Here is a 16,543-nt window from a genome sequence, read left to right as displayed (position 1 = left end):
TGAAGCATAGAAGCCTATGAAAAAGGCGTCATGAAGAGATCCATCACATTGTCTTACATGGGATAGTAGGCCACTACAAACTCAGAGTCCACAATCCACTCCTGAACAAAGTGATATTGAACCTCGATGTGCTTCGCACAAGCATGAAACACACGGTTCTTTGCCAAAGCTAAGGCACTCCGGTTATCCTCAACTATGCCATTCGAGAAGGTAGACTTCACATCCATTTGATAGACAAGACAGCAGTGATGGGCTGCAACATGCAAAATAGCGTAAATTCTAGACATACGGGGTAGGTGCAAAAGTCTGAATAATCCAAACCCACCCTCTAAGCCAAACCATTGGCAACAAGCCTCGCTTTATGCTTGTCCAAGGAGCCATCAGCCAAGTACTTGGTCTTCGAGACCCACTTCTCATCGATCACCTTCCACTTCTGTGGACATGGAACCAACTCCCAAGTCTGGTTACACTCCATCGCATCGAGCTCCTCCTAAGCAGCATGGCGCCATACATACTATGCAAGAGCCTCATCAACTGTAGTAGACTCATGATCCTGAAGAATCCATGACATAAGAGCGCAAAATGAACTATCCTGCCAGGCCATTCCCATGTTCCGTCGTAGTTCCACATTTCTTTCCTTCACATCTGCCAAGGACATTTCTTTTCTCAAACAACATCTTCTAAGGATAACTCTTTCTTATTCCTAAACATCCCCTTCCAAGGCACTTTTTTCAATTTGTTGAGCCTCTTATAATGGTATTTCAACTGCATTTATTTGTTCCTTTTTAATTTTCTAATTCTCTCGAGTATCTTCCTCACATTTTCTCTCATAATCTCATCTAATTCATTCTCAGGTTCTTTGATTTCCAATCCCTATCCTCCTCAAATGTAGTAGATTCTCGCAAAGAAGATTTCTCCCATTCCTATCTAAGGATATCCAATGAGCTTTCAAAACCACTACAAGAGGATTCCACTCTCTCATTGTTGCTACACTTATCCTTCTCTTCATCCATACTCTCACTAAAACGTGCTAGGCAAGGTCCACTCAAATTCAACTCACTTTTGTCCTTACAATCACTCGTAACATTTAGTGGAGTCTTTCAAGGATCCCCATCATTAGTCAACATAGCTCAAACAATTTATCTCCAACCAAACATGACTCCAACGAGTCACCACCATCAACAATAACTCTCCACAAGTAGGAAACACTTGCCTCAACACTCTCACAACCTGCTTCTACACTCAAAAGCTCCTTCTCATACTCTCTCACATCAATAACACTTTCACAAAGCAATAACTCATTCGAGAAAACCTCTTCTTTCCCTTCTTTCATTCCTAAATCCTTACATGTCTCATGTATAGGGTCACTAGACTCCTTTTCACATTTCTCTTGTCCCACACTAGGTCTTGATTGAAATATCTACATATCATCATCACTCCCTATGGTTTAGACAAGCCTTTGATCTTTTGGGTTCATATTTTCTATTGTAGTTGAGGAAAAGCCTTGGTCAATGCTCTTAGGAACCCATAAGAGTCGTTTACCTTCTTTTTCATCCTCTAAATACACAAGGATTATGGTTCGGGTTTCCCTAATCCCCTTGGGCATCATGCCCTTTCTATGGCCTTTTCCAGCCAGCCATGGCCTTGCTTACATGCAAGTGAGCTCTAGCCTTGTTGAATAAAGAAATTGGACATAGAATGATAGTTGTTGGTTACAATTTGCACAAGGAGTCTGGCTCTCATAAAATAACCGCACCAAGTGTTACAAAAATTAACTGACGTCTTCCAAAACTTGTAGAAGAGTAACTAACGCCTTCCAATATTTGTATCAAAATTTGTTAAGACCCATTTTTCTTTGCCCTTTTCTTGTCCAATCCTCTTGTTTTTCTCCATACTATGTTTCCATTAACATTTATCACCCCTCCTAAATGAGTGTCAATCCTATGGCGCTTTTGCCAACTAGATGGTATTGCTATCGGTGAGAGGCTCTATGACATCTGGTGAGGAAATGGTAGGGGCAGATGGAGTGATGTAGCAAAGGAGATGTGGGTGGCCCAATAAAAGGAACTGAGAGCATTGAATTCAGCTTGAAGAGGAGAAAGAGGCGATGGCCGATGATGAAGGGGTTGTGATGGGTGCAAGCCACTGATGTTAGTGGTTTTTGAAGAGCTCATTGGTATTTGTTTGTCACTTGTGCTCTCCCAAGGGGCCCGGGGGTTTGTATCTAACTACTCGGGAAGAGCTAGTCCCATTGGTGCTTGAGCAAGATGTGCGTCACAATGAACCAAATTCTTGCAGAGTCCATGCACATGGCCGTGCTTATGCACCTTTCTCTCTACGTACAAGACCAGCCAAGTAAAAGAAAGGGAAGAGGAAGAAGTTCGAGTCATCTTCCAACTCTAATATAGATTTTGTGGGGAAGAGTAGAAAATATCCCATGTATCCTCATTGTGGAAAGACCTCGCACCCGAGAGGTGCTGGAGGGAATACCATCTCCTTCATCCGAGAGCAAAGGGTGGATCTACATCAAGGCCTTCATCTACCTCTATTTTGTCACCTGCTATTACTACGGAGTCCATGTTTTTACACATTTATCAAGTGGAGGAGCCTTCTTCAACTATACCATCTTTTGAGCAACCTTGGCTCTTTGACAGTCATGCATCGAGTCCTATGACTCCCTAAGGTGATTTGTTGCAAAACTTCCGTCCGTCACGGGGTATTGTCACCGCTAGTGACCTCTCATCAGTGCCTATTAGTGATGTTTGCACCTATCTCTATTGTCTGACCGCCGTCCATCAAGCTCCATTTCCAAGGTCCTACATGTTTCGGACTTCGGCTTCTCTCTCCTCTCAATTTATGGCCTTCCTAGACTCAAGACATGCATTGTCTTCACTGTGCAAGCTATCTTTGTTGAGGATTCTTCTACAAGGGCCACTTTGGGAACACGTTGGCAAGAAAGGGGGCTATCTATGCTCCATTCCCCTTTCCTTGGGCAGGGCCTTCCAAGGCAACTTTCTGTAGCCGCACCAATCCCAAATTGTGCATCATTTATCCCACAGATTCCACCCCATTCCCCCACCATCTCCTCTAGTGGTTTCCTCGTACCTCCCATCCCTTTCAAAGGGGGATGATATTAGTGATGCAGTTGTGGATTTCCTAGCCCTTTGTGTTTCCAAGGGGGTTGTTTCTATTCAACTTATGGTGCCTTTGATAGTTCCTCGCTCTCATCTCATAGTTGGGTCAATGGCTTCGCTCACCCATTCTTGACTAGAGTTTTAAAGAGTGATCTGTTCAACGCCTCTCTATTTCCCTTGCCCTTTGGTGGCCCTCCATTTGATTGAATTTTTCTATGGAGTAGGGGTCTTGCTCCTTCGCTAGCATTCTTCATCAAAGAACTTCATCAACATTGGCACTCTTCCTGTCACCCTTGGATCCGCATCTCCTTTGGCCTTCCGCCACATCCAAGATCTAAGAGGGGGTATTAGCACTTATGTATGTCTTGTGTTATCATCTCCTACCTATGAGCCTTAGTCTTAGTCAAAGAAAGACATTAGGAGCTTTGGTATTGTCCTTGTCTGTCATTTTATGTGCTTTAGGCACTTTATTGTTATTCACAAATGCCAGTAGGGTACCTAGGACAAATATTGGTCAAGGACATTGAATTTTCCCTTGGAAATGACTTTTAGTGTCATGGGGATTAGAGGTTTAAATGATTTAATGCTAAAGTTTGTGGAAAGTTCCAACACTTTCAAGTTCAAAGAGGTTATTGATTTTAAAATTGAGGTTGGGCAATGTTATTTTAAATGAGGGCATGGCCAAAGGGCTAGGCAGCTCATTTTTGCATATAGAGACCCCGATGAAAATGGAACTTTACCAAATGTTAAGTTTGGATCAGATTCGGGCTACATGCAAGCGTATCTTCCATGTTGAGCTGTTTTTCTCCTATTCTAGGCAGTTTGGGGGAGATATGAGGGTGGAGAACTCAATTGTGACTAGAAAGACAGTTATTGAAGCTTTAGGACAGTCATACAACCTAATCTAGGCAGATCCTAGGGTTGTAAATAGTAGGAAACCCTAAAAACACACTAATTGACACTTGCTAGAGTAGAAATTAGGGTTTTAGACAGCAACAAAATCCTAAAAACCAGCAAGTGCCATGATCTTCTCCCTTGTCCCAATAAATCAAAAGATATTCAGCACTATTTTGCTGAATTCAGACCTAATCACTGCAGTAATTAGGATTTATCAACTGTCTCAAAAAGTGTGCCATTGAATCTCAAACATTCTCGATCATTTTCAGTTTTGATCAGCTATTTGAAGTTAAAGGTGGACAACAGTGGTTATGCTGTCAAAACCCTAATTTACAACAGAAATTAAGGTTTCTCAGCCACCTTGAATTGTATGCCCATTAAACAGAAGCCAAAGGATCAAAGGAGCTGCTGAAAATGAAGCATTTACGGCAAATCTAGTGAAGATTGGACGTCCATATTGAAGTTGACCTGCATGCAAAAGTGTGCTAGATTCAATTTGTGCCCAAAGTGTTTAGAATCAAGGGGTAGATTGGATCTTGATGCAGCTAGTCATCGGTGAAAGTCAAATGTATTGGGATATGTAGAGAGATCAATCTATATCTTAGTGTACTACATATTCAAGCAATACAAGTCAAAGAAACACCACAAGGGGTGCCAATTTTGGGGCCAATCGAGTGTTGGCTGTCCAAGATTAATTTGGTAATGTATTTATTTATATTTGGGAATTTATTTGCTTGCTGTAATTAGTGTTAAATCAGGTCATCTACCACCCTATTCGAGAAGGAAGACTACTTTCAAAGAGTCACTTTTTTGAAGGGGAAATTCAATGTCCTCGACCAAGATTTGGCTTAGGTACCCCACCGGTACCTATCCACCACAACTTCTCCCAATGTTCCCCACTACCAACAAAGCTAGGATCATCCTGTTGAGAAACCCTTCACCCGCAATTTGCATTTTCGTGTTTCTGCATTTTGCGTTTAGGGTTTGCGTTTAGAGTTTGCAGCCCCAAACAGGGGCGCCATCCTAGACTGACTATGCCTATTTATAAGTCACTCTCATTCATTCACCACGGCTGATTCATTTAGTCCGTCATCTCTTCTCTCCAGCCTCTCCACTACCCTCACACCCCTTCAGGAGGACATTGCGGTTTGTGGTTCGTGGCTGTCTTCATCATCTTCCTTGTGCTACGACACCCTTGTTCCCTTGTATCACATTCACTCCATGATTCAGAACTTCATCATTCCATTCATCAGAGTTTCTTCTCTCTTCTCTTCCCTTCTCCATGTTTGCCAAGTTCACTCTGTGTTCCTCCCCACAAACCCTACTATCTCGCTGGTACGTCATCTTTTGACATGGTATCAGAGTTGGATCTGCTCACCTAGCAACGAAGATCCTCCACTCCAGTGAAGGCAAAGACAGGTGGCAAGTTTGGCATCCCCTTCTCTTCTTCTTCTGCTACATCAACATCTCATTTTTGCAGGTTTCAAGTGTTTTCAGCTTGCTGCCCACACCCCTTTCACAGAGGACATCGCAGTCTCAGTTGTCCCTTGTTGTCATGTCATCTATAGTCTGGCACCTGTTTTCAGCCTTCCACCCGCAGTTAGCAGCTGTTTATAGCAGAGTGACTATTGCTGATCACTCTCCATTCAGAAAACAATCTCGTTTTTGCAGATTTCACGTATTTCAACTTACTGCCCACACCCCTTTCACAGAGGACATCGCAGTCTCAATTGTCCCTCGTTGTCATGTCATCTATAGTCTGGCACCTGTTTTCAGCCTTCCACCCGCAGTTAGCAGCTGTTTACAGCAGAGTGACTATTGCTGATCACTCTCCATTCAGAAAACAATCTCGTTTTTGCAGATTTCAGGTATTTCAACTTATTGCCCACACCCCGGACGTGGAGGACATTGCGATCCAAGCTGGACATTGCTGTCTACAACAGTCTGGCGCTTGTTTCCAGCCTACCACACACTGTTTGGAGCTGATTTCAGTATACTGACTGCTGCTGCTGGTTTCACTTACGTTTTTAGTCTTTCTCTCTCCTCACCTACGTTTTAGTCTTTCTCTCACCTCCTCGTCACAGAAGACAAAGACCGGTGGCGGGTTCGGCATCAACATTTGATTTCTCTATCATTTCCGTTGCGCATTGGGAGATATCCTTTTTCTCCCTCCCACCCTCCCTTATCTAGTTTACCACACCGGTACCATGGCATCTCCCTCGACAGATTGCCCTTCTACTCGGTGCTCCTACTGCAGCACGAACGGTCATCCCACCGAAGACTGTCAACTTCGACCTTTGCTCCCCACCCCACCCCCCACCCCCCGGAGTATATGCGTCTTCCACCAGGCACTCCTTGTGTCACCTCTCCTTTCTAGGCCACAGAGATCATTCTACATCAGCTATCAGAGTATTATGCTCGAGGTAATAAGCCACACCCGATGCGCACTAAGTCCTTTCGAGCACACAGAGGTTCTCAAACCTTCCAAGGCGATAAGCCCTCCTAAATACCACCCCACTGCGTGGAGGTTTCCCCCACCCACTTTCGAGTACAGTGGCTTCCACCACATGACACATCTCCTCCACAGTCCACTCTCTTGAGAGCCCGCGACTGTTCCCCACGCTTGGCTCATCTTGAGCCTTCTTCTTCCCCACCCTCTTCCACTCAGGTTCGAGAGGCCACTTCTGGGTGCTTTCCATCTTCTACTTCCAAGCCCCAGATACCTTCTTCAGCACAACCATCGGCACTTCCTTCATCATCAGATGCGTCGCAGTCTATAAGGCATGAGTGGTTGGATTCCCTTTCTCTCTCAGACTGGGATTCAGAGGGGGATTTTCTTACTTCGCCCTCAGAGGGGGCTTCCTATTCTTCTTCGACTTCTCAAGGGGCTCCAACTTCTACTACTTCAAATTCAAAGAGGGACCCTATGTGCCATGAAGTTCTTAACATACCACCACCTTTCACTTTCGAGGGATCCACTCTCCTGAGAGCCCGCGACTGTTCCTCACCCTTGGCTCATCCTGAGCCTCCTTCCCCACCCTCTTCCACTTAGGTTCGAGAGGCCACTTCTATGTGCTTTCTGGCTTCTTCTTCCGAGCCCCAGATACCTTCTTTGGCACAACCAATGGCACTTCCTTCGTCATCAGATGCTTCACAATCCGTGAGCCATGAGTGATTAGATTCCCTTTCTCTCTCAGACTGGGATTCAGAGGGGGATTTTTTTACTTCACCCTCAAAGGGGGCTTCCAGTTCTTCTTCGGCTTCAGAGGGGGCTCCTACTTCTACTCCTTCCGATTTAAAGAGGAACCCTATGTGCCATGAAGTTCTTCACACACCACCACCTTTCACTTTCGAGGAGTGGCTCTCCTTTGAGTAATCATTTCCTCTACTCATACCCAAGATCTAGAGAATCTACCTAGACCGGAGCCCTTGGGTCTTCAGTAATGACTTGGTGGCTAGGACTTTGTATTCCTTCCAGCATGGAGTCACAGAGCTAGTGGCTTCTCTCCCGAGGTTGAGTTTCGAGTTCTACAGCTCATCATGTCTCCTCATTATCTTCAAAGGTCTTCTTTCAGGTGGTATTCTCATATTACAGGGTGGATCTTCTTCGTCTCTTGGTCAACATGAAGCCAACTCCCGAGATCAAGAATGGACATATCCTTATGATTGTCTGCACCACACAAAGTCCCAACATTCCTCCTATGCATTGCATGATTTCATCAACTTTGTACTAGAGCGCTTGGGCAAGTGAACAATTTTCCCACGAGGGACACTATCCAAGTGGGCACCTGCTACATGAGCATTCTTCAGCATGTAGCATTGCATCTCCACCTCACTCTTCTCTTGTTCTCCTTTTTGGGCCTAAGAGGCGGTGTTGAGAAACCCTTCACCCGTAGTTTGTGTTTTTTGCGTTTCTGCCTTTTGCATTTAGGGTTTGCAGCCCCAAAAAGGGGCACCATCCTAGACTGGCTATGCCTATTTATAGGCCACTCTCTCATTCATTCGCCACGGCTGATTCGTTCAGTCCCGTCACCTCTTCTCTCCAGCCTCTCCATTACCCTCACACCCCTTCAGGAGGACATTGCGGTTCGTGGTTCGTGGCTGTCTTCACCATCTTCCTTGTGCTACAGCATCCTTGTTCCCTTGTATCACATTCACTCCATGATTCAGAACTTCGTCATTCCATTCATCAGAGTTTCTTCTCTCTTCTCTTCTCTTCTCTTCTCCATGTTTGCCGAGTTCACTCCATGTTCCTCCCCGCAAACCCTACTATCTCGCTAGTATATCATCTTTTGACACATCCATCACCGAGACACAATCAACTTAATCTCACATAGGCACCTCACATGTGCATAACTTAAGTGTCACAACTTAAGTATCCAAAGTGCATTAAGTTAAGAATTCGCGTCCTCATGATACAATAACTACTCCTGAACAGCCTCAACACATTATCAATCTACCACAACTCCTACATCAAAGAGTGTTAAGTTAAGAATTCACATCCTCATGCTACGACACCTACTCCTGAACAGCCCTGACACATTATCAGTCTACCACAACTCTTGCATCAAGGTTTGAGTGATTGGTCCTACTACTAGCAACAGCCAAGATGCAGCACCCTACTACCCTTACAACTACCTCAGCATCATTCTTTGATGCTACGACTTCTGGTGACTAATACATTTGCTTTTCCCGCTGTCCCAACTGCCATCTACCACCCAAAATGCAGCTTATCCTCCAAAATTTATGGCCCCTACTAGCCATGCTCCTATTGGCCCCCCAAAACGGGGCAACCTCCAGTCCTAAACGCGAGTGCTTACAACCCTAAACATAGACTTTGCTCCTAGATTGCTGCTACAAGTCAAAACCATAGTTTCCTTCTTCATCAACACTCAAACGCAAATCTATCCATGCAGTCCAGCACCTCTACCTTGAGCATTGGTTGGTGTGCTGTCATTTAGGATCCGTAGAAGTGACAATACACTCCACCTTGTTGTTCCTGGCATCATTAGAATTTTCCTTCAGCATTGCGCATCCTAGGCCACCTCTTCCGGCTTTCTTGCCCCTATATAAGCTTCTCAATGCCCTTTGCTTAAGCCTTTATCCCTATTCCAACTTCTACAGCAATTGATATCTACCCTACTAGTCCTTTATATACTAGAGTATCACCTTGACCTTAATAGAAATCCATTGTACCTATTTATTCATTTCAATCGTCCCATTTGATGAACGCAATGGCCAAGGCGTGCACCACCCTCTAGATCTCATCCTGAATAGGCACAAAGTGTAAGTGATAATCCACCAAACCCATGTGATTATACAATCAAGGTTGCTCAAGATCACATTGAAATTGAGGAAAGTCACCTTCAAAGAATCACAACCCTAAAATCTTCTATTTGAGCAACCACATCTACCACATGCTTCTTATGAATGCATGTTCTTAACTTTGGTCTTCCTCTTACGCCAAAAGGCCTACTCATTGAATATGCTATACTAGCATAGTCTATAATGGTACTTTCAACAAACTAGTCCCAAAACGAGTTTTCAAATGGATCTCCATCCACCAAGCAAGTGCAAAGAATGGCCCACAACCAAGATGTCCACCTGATGTACATGGATCCATATCCATCAAGGGTGATAACTAAGGGGTAGAAGCCATGGCAAAAAGGGTAAAGTTGCCCCCACTAGTGATTGTCTCTACTTTACCATACAAGGTGTGTGCCATATCTCATCCCAAATGGTCACAAAGCATGTGTAATAATCCACCAGGCCCACATAATCATAAAGCAAAGGCTGCATCTCAAAGTCACATCAAAATTGAAGGGAGCCACCTTCAAGGAATCACAAACCTCAAATCCTACATCTAGATAGCCACATACTCCATATGCTCCTTTAAAGAGTATATTCCCAACTTTTGCCGCCTTACACAAAAACCCTATTCAAATGTAGTATGGTCTATAGATGGTACTCAAGGAGGTTTGCATTACAAACTTCATCTTGCTCTTAATCATTATCATTGCCCTAGTCTCAAAGAGCTCATTGACCATGTTGAGACGTGGAAAATGGAGCAAATGACAACAAATCATTCCAAAAGAATGATAAGAAGAGAGTGATTGATTATGAAGCATATTCAGCCACAAAGATGGACAAAAGCAACAGCAAAAGCAACCATCAAATCAAAAGAAGGCGAAGCCCTATGCACCTCCAAATACTTCTCAATTGTGCTCCAATCTATACCTACAAAAAGCAGCTTTTTGAAGAAGAGAAATAACGCTTAATGAAAGAAGGAGAAGTGTTCTAAATGTGGACAAACATGCTATTTAACGAAGTAATGTCCAAACAAAAATCAAAACAAGGTTAACAAAGCTTGAGGGTTCCATGTCTCTACAACCAGTAGTGAGGTGAGTAAAGTTGAGTCAACAACGCCAATCCGAGCTCAAAGATGACTATGTAGTCCCAATTGATCAAGTGACGCTACATGTGGATACGGATAGTTTGTGGAGGGAGCAAAACACAATCATCCGGGCAATAGGGTGTCAAAGAAGACACCAGTTGATGAAGAACAGCTGTAGAGGGAGAGAAACACTGTCCTCAAGAGCTTTTGGTGATCGAGAAGATATCGAAATCTCTCCGGAATGATGGTTGCTATCAAGATGATTGTTGGCAACCACTTGGGAGGAGAAAACGCAAAAGTGTCGATGAAGATCTCTCAACAGAACTGGCTGCAATCAGGTGACTGCTCGGCAGCACTTCACGAGTGGAAAAACGTAAAGTAATGCTGAAGAACTCAGCTTGCTGAAATCAAACACAACTGCTGATAATGGCATGTAAGCTAGCTAAAACTGTTTGATGTTGGGCAGCTTGGTAGAACAGCAAAACGTAGAGAGGACGACTGTTTGGAGTAGAAAACACAAATAGGCATCAGTTGATGCTGAAAACGCAGATGGGCAACAATCCTCCAAAGTGGGTGGCAAGCTGTGCAGCAACCAGCTGGTGTGGGCAGCAGGCTGGGCGGTAGCTAGCTGACAATGGCAGCAGCTCCGATTGATGTGGGTGGCTCCAGACAGCTCCAAACACCAACAATCAGCCACTCCAATGGGGCTACTAGCCGTTAGAGAGAAGCAAGAGTGAAGATTGATCAATGAATGCATAGAGAGTGGTAAAGAATGCCCACGCATGCCTTATTCATAGGGAATTTTGGAGCATTTGTCCTACCATGTGCACTAAATGTCAATAATGGAAATAAAGCCTTTTTGGGGCTATAAATGGAGACCAATTTAACGCACTACAGCTAAATGTTAATGCATCTAACAACTTTGGTTGCACAATACCCCCTCCCAGGCCCCAAAAAGTGCCCTATGAGTAGAGAAAGAGAGAGAGAGAGAGAGAGAGAGAGAGAGAGAGAGAGAGGCATCCTCCACCCACATACAGCTTTATAGCTAATTGTTCTCTTTTTAATAGATAAAATAGCATTATGCGTAAGATGTCCAAGTTGCAGGCATTTTGAAACCTTTTGGAAGTCTTCAGTTATAGCATACAAATCTATCCTCACTGGACTTCCAATATATACCAGTGCGCAACAAGAAGAATTGACATTGTTTGTAACAATCACCACAAAATGATAAGCCTGAAGCCCAAAGTGGCCAATGATATAAGGCAAAATTTTTAAAACGAAACCATGCTTTAAAGAGTTTGTTGCTATGCTCACATCCAAGCACAAGATGTAATCATTGACCTATCTACAAAACGTGAGCATGCATTAATACGTGAGATAAGCTTGGCTTGAACAAGAGAACATTGCAATAGAATTAATCATGTGACATGTCTTATGTAGATTTTGACAATGATGATCAGTCTGTATGTTCCGAGTACTTTTCAAGCAGCACCTACACATGCACTAACTAGTTGACAAACATTGACATAGGAACAAACATGGAGACGTCATCAACTTGATCTCTGGTGCATTTTCTTGCTCCGAAGGGCTACTCCACTGTACGTCAAAAGGGTTACTGTGCTGTACGATCAAAATTCTGCTTTCTTGTATCTAATCGAATGGAGTTTTCTAATCGTAGGGAACAATAGAGAGCTTATGTTTGTCAATCACCAAAACGCGGCAATCAATAGCTCAGGTTAATCGATCACCACAAACTGTAAGGTCATTTTGCACATAGATCTACAAGGAAACAATGCATTGTATCTCATACAGGTCCATTATCTGGAGGTGAATGCTTGCAAATTACTTGACAAAGAGGGTCTACTCACAGGATTGAAGAAAGCTCCACCTCCGACACCATATTGAGGCTGTCCTGACAGCTGAGCACGGACAGCCGGATCCTGGAAAATCATACGACAAATTGAAGATCACATGAGCTGTTACGAGCCAGATCCAGACCTGTCCATGCGCGCATTTGCAAACATAGACACACAGACAGAGAGCTCACCGCGAATGGATTGACCTCCTCTTCGTCGAAGGGATTGCTCTCGTAGGGCATGGTCCTCTTCTGAATTCGCGAGATCTGTCGACGTTTATTCTGTCTGCTTCATTTCCTTCGATGCACGGCTTTGTGTTTGCCTCTACTCTCTTTCGATTCCCTTTTACTTGGTTGTTGTCGTCGTGTTGTTATCATGTCTATACATCTTACATACTTTTTTATTTATTTATTTACTGGTGTTTAATTTTATATATTATATGTCTATATACATGACATGTATATATACCGATGTATTATTCGTGTTATTAATTTCCTCCTTGCCATTACTATTTACAATCTTGTAAATTGTAATATTTGTTGTCCTTGTGCTTTTAATTGTTGTAGTTATTTACTCATACTTACTACAATTTATAATCTTGTATGGAATGACACATTTAATGGTTATCATCAAGTAAAAGCACCATCATAGAGTCCCCATCCTGACGAGTGATATAAAAGTATTCCATACCATCCACTTTACCTTTGTCATGGAAACAATTTTTAACAGCTAATATAAAAAGCCTTCGACTCGACACTTTATAGGTTCTTTTCCCACATTTTGAAAGATAATATATTCACAAGTGTAAGTAAATGGACTCAATTTTATCAATTATGAAGCCTTCTCTTGACAGTCTTAGAAGTTTTTTTCTAACTTTTGTGATTCGCCTCACATTAAACATTAGTTTTCATAAGCATTGCATGTGCTTATTACATTCTAGAAGGAAAATTTTGAACCTTCAAATCAAAGAGGCGAGAGTTATCAAGTTTGGACCTCACCATGTCTCTTTTTCATACACAGAGCCTTGGTGTAATCTCACACCATTGAATTTTACTAACACAGACATGGTTAAAATTGTCAATGTATGTGCACTCCAATTGACTTATAATACATGTTTTAGGGACTCCCTCACAATTGTCAATGCACTTGTGCAACTTTGTGTGTGTGTGTGTGTGTGTGTGTGTGTGTGTGTGTGTGTGTGCACGCATGCACGCACGTGCATGCACACACATCTATATGTGTGTTTGCACCTTCTTTGTTGCCTTAATGATTGTAACCTCCTATGCTCCATTTTCTTGCACATGGACGAGGAAACTTGTAGTCCGCTCCCTCCATACAAGTTATTTTACTTATGCATGGAGGGATTGCTATTTCTTGAAGAGTTTGCTTTACAAGCTACATGGTTATTTATGATAAACATGAAAGTAGGTGAGGCACACTTGCTATTGGGCCTCATGGGAGCTCAAGACAATGTTGTGATTAGACTAAACTCTTGTTCTCTCAAGAGCTTCCAATCTCTTTGGCACAAGCTACTACTAATGTAAGCAAATCGTGCTCAAGCTATAAATTGGACCATTCTCTCTCCACTCAAGCTTGTGAATGAGCAAGAAAGCAAGAGTATGCAAGAATACGTGCAAGCTACTACTAATGTAAGCAAATCGTGCTCAAGCTATAAATTGGACCATTCTCTTTCCACTCAAGCTTGTGAATGCAAGAAAGCAAGAGTATGCAAGAACACGTGCAATCGGCTCACTAAATTATACCTTTCTTGTTGTAGTTTGATCCATGAAGAGGAGCTCAACCAAACAACTTATGAAAGCCATTATTGAAGATCTGGAGCTAAATAACTTTTGGGTAGAGTTGAGGCCATTGATATAAAATCAACGATATACACTGGAATTTTATACACATAATTTCTTTAATCATCAACAAGTGTCTCTATGAATGTAATCATAGGTTTAATAACATTGTCAAAAGTGAGAGAAAATGGACACATTCATGTTGGGAGATGACTTTAAAAATATTATGGATTTGAAAAGGAATTCTTTTTTCCCTTTTTCCATGGGAGTCGTTTCTTTAGACAAGCTATACCCAAAGGTAAGTGTTTCATCTTTAAAATGTCTACTAAAGATCCTAGTTTATGAGTTAATTGGGTACATCAAATGCCTCACTCCGAAGCAAGCTCTCCACATGGGCATGGGCTTGAGACGAAGGAGAAAGAAAAGGAAGGAAGCAAGAGAATGAAGAAGAGAGGCTTCTCCTACGATCCCTCATGCTCTGTCTCACTTTCCCAAGCTTTGTTGGCTATGGTGGAACCAAGAAGGAAAGAAGAAGAAGAAGAAGAAGGAAACTGCCCTCAGATTTGCACATACAAGAATGAGTTTTCTATTTAATTGTGCACATTATATATAGGATTTCTTTTTGGATGGGCACCCTTAATGCTTCTATCCCTCTCTTATTAACTTGTAATGCTTGGTCCTTAGATTAGGCTACAAGCCATGGGATTTATAGTACATGCATAAGATTCTTCAATTTAGCATGTGAGATATGATTATGTATGCATGCTTATTTGCATATGTCATACAATTTGCACAGAAGTGAGTTTGATGCTTAGCTTTTACAACAATAAGAATTATTTTCATGTTGTGAAATTTTTGAAAACTAACTCTAACATGTTGTGGACTAGTCACATGTATAAAAATGGAATAGAGAAATGATTTAAAGAAGCATTGACACCTTAGGTGTCTCCAAAAATGAATATGTTATTTTTTGGCTCCTAACTTGGTCTCTTTTTAGTAACATGTTGTCATCGATGTCTCTTACTATGTTTAACAATTATGACTTTTAGTAACTATTGTTTATTATGACATCTTGTGAAAATTGTGGTTTTGGTAACTACTGGTGACCTTGGCAACTTTCTTCATACTTTGGACTTCAACATTTCTACTTTCAATCATTACTACTTTTAACAATTATTATTTTTATTAGTTGTTGAAATTGGTTGGCATTTGCCCCCTCCTAGATGAGTGCTCTGACTCAAGATGTACTCCTTTAGCGGATTAATTAAAGGTATGAAAGATTAGGAGAAGAAGGAATTGGAATAGCTTGTGAATCAGCTATTCGCCATGTCTTTTAGCTACTCTAGTGGTAAGAGGAATGAAACCATGCTCGAAGACTTGGAGCCATGCCATTGCAACATGATCAATTCACACATCGATATCAAAGAAAAGATCTAGGAGCCCATCTTTGCTTTCATTCCCACAAAATTGACCAACTACACGTGTGTAATGCCACACTCATTGCATTTTTGGTTTGTCTTATTTTCTTAGATTGGTTCCTATTTTTAAGGGATTTTAGAAGATGCATACCTTGGTTGATCACAACACCAAAATTTGATAATTTCTCTAGGTTTGCATGAATTCGCACCCTTGGCCACATCCGAACATCATCACTAGAATTATCTTCTAGTCCATAAGGACCGTGTTGCCCTTTTTGCCATAAGAGATATATGGACTCTTGTATCATTCATATTTGAGTAGTCCTTTGATGTAATGGATTGGAGTGCCACTCAAGGGGTGAGTTAGGATTGGGTGTGGAGGTCTATGAATCCTTGAAGGATTAATATATGCTCTAAGCACAACTACTTTTCGGTCAAATAGAGTTGGGAGACCCAATTGTTGTGGTCTTTAGTAGAATGGTCCTCTATTTTGCTAATAGCCAATGTTAGCATAGAGAACAGGGTATGGGAGCCATGTAGGGGCTCTACAAAAGTGGCATCCTACCCAAATTAGCTACAATTGATGCAAGCTTGATTAGGTCTAGAACAACTTGACAATAGGTGATCCCCATCCATAGTGTGTGCACTAGACATCATGTAAGTAAGACATTGGCTACTTTAGAAATCCATAAGCCTTAAAAGATTTAATGTTGTTGTTGCTTGAGGAGAGCCACAATTGGTGCAAGGTCGATTAGGTCTAGAACATCCTAACAATAGGTGATCCCCATCCATAGCGTGTGCACTAGACATTTTGTAAGTAATACTTTGGCTGCTTTAGGAATCCATGATCCTTGAAATCCTTCCTTGCCTTTGTCCTTAATTTGTAGTTGCTGCCATTTGGGGTTAAAGATCCATTTAGGAATTTTGGCACTCATTTAAGTGCAAATTTTTGAAACTATCATTGGAAATTAATTCAACAAATAACTATGGTTCTATTTCTATGTATATTTATCTAGTAGGTTTTGTTTCCTAGTATGGTTATTGG

At 42.1% G+C, this 16,543-nt stretch overlaps 1 protein-coding gene across 1 annotated transcript in view; it reads right to left on the bottom strand.

Annotated features, from left to right (window-relative positions):
- Positions 1–12,645, bottom strand: part of LOC148013574 (secretory carrier-associated membrane protein 1-like) — a 28,831-nt gene extending 16,186 nt beyond the window's left edge. The window contains exons 1-2 of the mRNA XM_087668360.1: positions 12,473–12,645; positions 12,294–12,365 (exon numbers count right to left, since the gene is read on the bottom strand). Coding sequence (XP_087524486.1) covers positions 12,294–12,365; positions 12,473–12,523 — 123 coding nt within the window. The 5' untranslated portion in view covers positions 12,524–12,645. The remainder of the gene's footprint in view (positions 1–12,293; positions 12,366–12,472) is intronic.
- Positions 12,646–16,543: the final 3,898 nt, after the last annotated feature.

The sequence above is a fragment of the Lygodium microphyllum genome, chromosome 26 (assembly GCF_053477565.2).
Source record: "Lygodium microphyllum isolate KBCC chromosome 26, Lygodium_microphyllum_v1.1.10, whole genome shotgun sequence".
NCBI lineage: Eukaryota > Viridiplantae > Streptophyta > Polypodiopsida > Schizaeales > Lygodiaceae > Lygodium > Lygodium microphyllum.
The sequence above is the reverse complement of the archived record's forward strand: the minus strand, read 5'-3'. Positions and strand labels throughout refer to the sequence as shown.